General features: G+C 41.3%; 1 protein-coding gene across 1 annotated transcript; it reads right to left on the bottom strand.

The window, feature by feature from the left end:
- Nucleotides 1–1,079: 1,079 nt before the first annotated feature.
- Nucleotides 1,080–3,003, bottom strand: LOC104545140 (collagen alpha-1(XXII) chain-like; the record flags this gene model as incomplete). The annotated part of the gene is made up of 2 exons (XM_010190200.1): nt 1,080–1,198; nt 2,437–3,003. Coding segments are annotated over 2 exons (686 nt in total), but the record flags the coding sequence as incomplete, so codon positions are not given.
- Between the last annotated feature and the right edge of the window lie 3,435 nt (nt 3,004–6,438).

The following is a 6,438-nucleotide window of genomic DNA, read 5'->3' as shown; positions in this document are numbered from 1 at the left end:
CCTTCCACAAGAACAAATGAAAGCTAAACTGCTATTAATGCACTTAATGACATGTTCTTAGCAATAAATTCAGTCAAATATAGCAAGATGGAATGACTGAGTCTAGGACAGATGTCCATTGAGACCTGAGACGAGTGATGCTGAACAGCTGCTGGCATGAAATCCCGTATTTGCAACACTGCACAACTCTTCACATTTTGGGAGTACAGCAGTACAGGGACTGGAAGACTCATCACTGGTCAGTACAACAAAAAAACCTTTACTATTTCCGCTTTTTGATTCCTGTGGAGCTCACAAAGGATTATGTCTATTAAAACCCTAGCTTGGCTGTGGAGATATATGCTTTTGTCTTAGAATATGCACAACCTAAAGAGCAGCTTGGCATCTGCCCTTGCCACGTCCTCCACCCACCTGGTGGTTTGTACGTTCCTGTTCTATGCAGTGCTGTCATTAAAATCACAGAAAGTTAACTAGGACAGTTATTGGAAGTTTTACCTTCTAAATATGTGTAAGGCATAGCCCTTACAGTGAACTCCTTTCCTGTTCCTACTGTGTTAACATGAAATTTAGAAGTGGCATATGCACAAGAACACCACCAGCCCTCTCTCACTCCCCAGAACAGTTCCACCTCACCTATCCAGATAACAAAACAAGTTAGCTGATCTCTGCATCAATAATTCTGCTGATGGCGCTCTTACTGTCCCATCCTCTATTTCAGCCGCTGAATTCAGTGACAGCAAGAATTTCTTGTTTGTTTACATGTGATCTCAACAACATGCCCATTAAAAAACATTTTGCATGCAAACCAATAAAGTAAATAAATAAATATGACAAGATTGCCAAAGAGCAGTTTCTCTGCTTTAAATTTAGGAAGAAAAGACATAGGGAAGATATGTAATGGCCTTCCAAGCAGAAAAGACTGATGCATAGAGGAAGAGAATAAACTTTTTTTGATATAGAGTGTTTAAAACAGAACAAAACCAGGCCAAATTGCAGCGAGAGAGATTGAGGCCAGACACTGAGAAGGTATCCCCGATCAAGGCTAGAATTAAGGATCAAGGGATGTTACAGCATCTCACCGGAGTCCTTGGATCAGAAGAACATCGCCCAGGAACAGCTATGACAGATGTATCTTCTGTTGCTGTGGACATCGGTCCATTGCACCCGTGTTTCCTGCCTGAGTTGATAACTGCCTCATCTATTGAGGACGTGTGAACACAGTATGGGCTCAGAAAGCCATAGACAAATGTCATTATACTCTGACAAATAGGTAAATTATTTTTTTTGAGGTGACAAACACAGACCCAGGTCCGAAGTACTGATAACATTTGCTTTAGAAAAGGAACGTAATATAATTTCAAAGGAAAATCACATTCTGTGAGCTCAGCAGCTGGAGTAGGACATTAAGTTCATTCAGTGTGCCCACCAGAATGGTTTGCTCTTTATTCTACCCCACTTGTGTGCATGATTACATAATTTTTTCAGGGAAAAAGACCCAGCTCCTTCAGTCTGCATAGTTTACAGTCAATATCCACCATGACTTCCACTTTGGATTACACCGTTTATGCCCATTTTTATTCAGGCTGCAAAAAAGCAGTCACACCTTGATCTTGCTAGACAATGTCAACTGGTTCATGCCTGCTTCTGCTAGTCACTCTTTCAGAAGTACACATAAGCCCAGACCATTTTTTAACGTAGTCGCTGAGAGTGAGAGAGTGATTTATCAGTGGTGGAAGGAGAAAGGGTTTCATGATTGCCGTTCTCATTGAAGTGCTGGGAGATGGCAGCTATAATGCCATGACAGTCCTCTTCACCAAGGGGCTGGAAATTCATTTATTCAGTATGAATTTCACACACTGTTCTCCGTTAACAGTTATTGCAGACATTACAAAAGTTTATGTGGTTGATAGCCAGAGCAATATTGAGCACCAGTTGTCAGTAGAGTTGGGATGTTGAAAGGCAGAAAAGCACAAGCATGCTTTTACTTCCTCAAGAACCATTCTCAGCAGCATTCAGAGCACACATTTCACAGTACAAAGCCAGAAAACAAGGAGGGAAAAACCAGTTCCTATACAAAATAAACCAAAACATGGGTACAAATGTCACTCTTCTATTCAGTAGTCCAAAATATTCTAAAGTAATTGAAAGATACCAGAACCAAAAGGGAATTCACATTTTGCTCTCTGGTCAACCCCTAGAAGCTGACCCATAGCTAATACTGGCTTGGGCAGGAGAACCCAAAAGTGATCACTTCATCACACTCTAGGTAGCAAAATGACTTCTTACAGAGTGGAAGATAGTGGAAGACACTAAAATAAAGAATTATGAGCATAGAATTATAAGCATGAAAGAAAACGATCACGGCTTTTCATACCTATATGCTAACTGAACCTATTATAACTGTAATTGTGTAGAAGAACTGGGAGCTCAACTTACTTTCACAGAGCCGTCTTCTCAGCTTTCCCCGAATTTTATCGATGGCATTGTAATCAGAGACATGAAACACATGAGCAGACTTGGGTTCTGAAGCAATCTCATCGAGTTCCTCTTTTAAGGCTTCGCCAACACCCACAGCAAAGATCCTAATCCCAGCCTGATGGGCTGCAGTGGCTGGGTCCAAGACATGATCCTGGCTCCTTCCATCAGTCAAAAGGATAGCCACTTTTTTAACAGTTCGATCGCTAAGTCTCCCACCAGCTTCTTTGAAAAAACTGTAGGTGTTGATGTACCTGAGGGCATCTCCAGTGTTCGTATTACCTCCGTAATACTTAATTTTTCGTGCAGCCTCTTTGATTTCCTCACGGGTTTTGTACCTTCCCAGGTCAAACTCTGTGGTTGGATGATCGCTGTATCGCACCACACCTACGCGAGTTTTGTCTGGGCCAATCTCAAAAGTTTCCACCAAATTAGAAACCCACTGCCGAACTTTCTCAAAATCTTCTTTTCCGACGCTGGAGGAGGCATCCAAAATGAAGACAAGGTCATAGTGAACATTCTTGCAACCTGCAAGAGTGACAGAAGAAAATATCGCTAAGGGAAGATGAAAGAAGACTATCAGATGTACCAAGTATTCCCTAGGTATGGCTCCCTAGAGAGCAATTTGGAGAAGGCAGCAAACCCTCTCCCTGTCCTGCAGAGAAAGTGCAGATTCTCAGCCTTTCTTCCTTGTGATTCACCTCATCTCTTTCAGGACATCTACAGTAGACAGCACACACTTCACTTTGAAATGCAAACCCTTTCTCTTCCTGCACTGCTAACTGGCTCTGCTCAGTCTTTCACCGACACCTTCTGCATGCATATGAAGCTATTATTCTCAAACTACATTGTGGTGCCTTTGCTCGGGCAATGCTACAAAATGACCTTGGCAGATAAGAGACCTACCCTAACCTTGCCTGTGCCAATCCTGACCGTGAGCTTTCATGTTCCCTCTTGCGTTAACATTATGACTTATTTATGCTTAGCTAGAAGCAGTGCTTTAGCTCAGCACGATATGCTGCTGAAACAAGTTTACAAGATTACTTTGATTTTGAGGCTCTCCACTGTTGACTGAATACTGGGATGGCCTCTGTGACAACAAAGGGATGTTGCTTTGTAAGGGAGAAGTTCACTTATCCCCACAACCACTCTTTTCCTCCAGCCATGATATCTGTAATCTGAGACCTGTGCAATCCAATAAGCAAATGTATTTTAATTGCAGCTTGCTTGCCTTATGAACCCAGACTGGTTATCTGTTTGTGAGCCTCTTGCCAAGAAAGTAGATCTCCCAGAAGATGTTTTCTAGCTGTTTCTGAATAGGTGCAAGCCAGGAGGCAGTAGAATCATAAATATCCCACAGATGCCAAAGATTTATCAACATAAGGCCCCAGCTGGACAAAATGTATTTATATACATGTTTATTTAATTCGTAATTATATAAATTTATATTAACAAATTATATTATATTATTAAATTATTATTACATTGCATTATTTTAATACAATTAATATTTAATATATTAATTAATCAGTATTATATCCCACAGTCCCTAACAAATTATGAGTTTCAAGATTGAAAGCTGCTCTACAAAGTCAATTTGTCTATGATCACAACCACCAACCATTGTTTCTGCGGTAGCTCTTGTCTCACATCATCTCACAAAGGCCAATTGCTTGTTCGAACCAATGGTAAAAAGCTAATTTGACCAATCATGTAGAGAACAAAGCACGTATAATGTGATACAAGACAGAGAGATGGTCCATACCAGTGCCTGTGCCATTTTATTTCCCTCAGAGTAACAGGGCTTTTCTATGTCCCACTGAACTGGAGATGCTCCATCTGTCCCCCATTGGCAGTTGCCTTTAAATCCTCCTGCTTTACCAGGGTCTGAGCTGGTAGCCCATATCTGCCTATACCCGCTGTGTACATAACTCCAGGGTATGCCCATATCCAAGGAGAGTTTGGCTCTCAATACATTAAAAAGTGACATTCTCACTGCACAGTTTGCATGTTTTCACATCAGAGCAATTAAATGTCCAGTAGTGACTGAGAACTCAGACCTGCCTTGCCTCTGTGGACTTGCCTGAGGATGTCTGACCCTGGCTGCTGTCCTTAGACCTGATCCAGACCTTGACTTGCTGATTCATGTTCCTGACTTGATCTTGGTCTTTTCCAGATAAGAATAAAAGCATTGTAGGTAGGCACTGTGCATTATAACACTGTAGGTCAGCGCTAATGGTATGGCATGAGGACTGTGAGAGCGATTGAATATACACCTACAGATGCCATGTATTGGCTAGACTGCCAAGTGTAGTTCTGCTTATTTTTTGAAGAATATAAAGAATATAATATATAACAGTTAAGGATAAGCAAGAAATTTCCACTTTCCTCCCCCCTCAAAAAAATTCATTATTATATTACCACAGTCTGTCTGGAAGAATATTAACTGAGAATAACTAGAGATTATAAAAGTTTGCGTGTAAAACCCATAAAGTACAGACTTTCTTGTTGCTTATTTTAACAACTCTCAGCAGGTGAGATGACTGCAATTTAAAAACAAACAGGACAGAATGAATCCTGTCTATGTTGAAAGTCAATGAGCCTTAAAACAAGGGGGGTTTAAGGTTTAAGCAGCGATGTCTATAGGAAGGAAGAAAAAGATGGTCTTTCGGGATCATTTTCTTAGAGTCAGTGTTTCTTTGCCTGCAGACCAATGGCAGTGAGATGAAATGCTGCAGAAAAGCTTTTAATAAATATTAATCTGCATTTTTAGCACAGTAATGTCCACCCCTGTACAAAATTGATTGTTTTCCAAGAATGCTGTAATAATTTCGTTTGCTGGCAGAAACAGTTCACATTAAGGGAATATGGGAGTTAATTCATAGAAAGTGAACTTTCAGCTTTGTAATTAAGGTATTACTCCCTGGGAGCTTAATTCCAGGAGTTGCGTACATCCGCTCAGACACCGAGTCAACTGTTTTGCAATATTGCCATTAAAAATAGTTCACAAACAAGCCATAAGCCCAAAATTATTTAAAGTAATCAGAGAATGACATATAAATGGCACCACTGTATCCTTGAGATACAGTGTCCACAGGTAGGAAAAAAATGATGAGATTTTCCTTTTTTTTATTCCTGAGTACTTATTCCTGTTAAACTTAATCCAAAAAGCCTTATACAGATCACATAACAAAACTGTAAAGCAGCTATTCCTTAGACTGAGAGAAGGTCTAAAAATCCCTTTTCTTTCATATAAATTACCCAAGGCTACAGAATAGCATCTTTCCTAGAAAAAGAGCCATAAAACCTCCATCTCAAAGCAGCTTTGGGCTTTCATACCAACAAACTGCGTGGGCCTACAGCCATTTTCTGGCCCTGAGGCACAGCATCATTCACATCCAGACAACTCAACTCTTCCTACTATCCCCCAAGAAACAATGTGTCCTTGTCAAGTGTGCTTATGGGAACCGTCTCTCAGCTGCACCATCCTCTAATGCATTCAGTGACATTTTTGAGGGCAGTGCTCATCAGCAAAGGCCAAAAGCCATGACAGGACCATGCTAGCAACCAGATAGCATGAACCAAGAGAGGGTTTGAACAGTGCCCTGGCCCTCTTTAGCTCACTAGGAAAGTCCCAGCCAGATAAAATATTCATCAGGTGTCATCTGAAACCCACTGGGGGCAGTGGGAGAAGTGATCTCCACACCAGTGTGAGGTAGATAAAGCATATAGAGAAAAATCTGCGTACTGCTCCCCGGGCTCTAGGTACCTGAGCTAACCTCCCTAAGCCTGCAGTAGAACTATAAACCTTAGGTAAATCCTAACCTTGATCCCTGAGCTACCTCCATCCCTAAGCTCTATTTTCTGTCTCAGCATGTAAAAGCCCCAGCAGCTCCTCAGCAGGAGGCAGCAAGCTGAACGGCACGTACCTGCTCTTTGGGCTTCAATTCTCTCCCTGCTGAA

This window comes from Mesitornis unicolor, unplaced genomic scaffold (genome assembly GCF_000695765.1).
Source record: "Mesitornis unicolor isolate BGI_N332 unplaced genomic scaffold, ASM69576v1 scaffold29978, whole genome shotgun sequence".
NCBI classification, from domain to species: domain Eukaryota; kingdom Metazoa; phylum Chordata; class Aves; order Mesitornithiformes; family Mesitornithidae; genus Mesitornis; species Mesitornis unicolor.
Note: the sequence above shows the minus strand (reverse complement) of the source record. Positions and strands in the feature narration are given on the sequence as shown.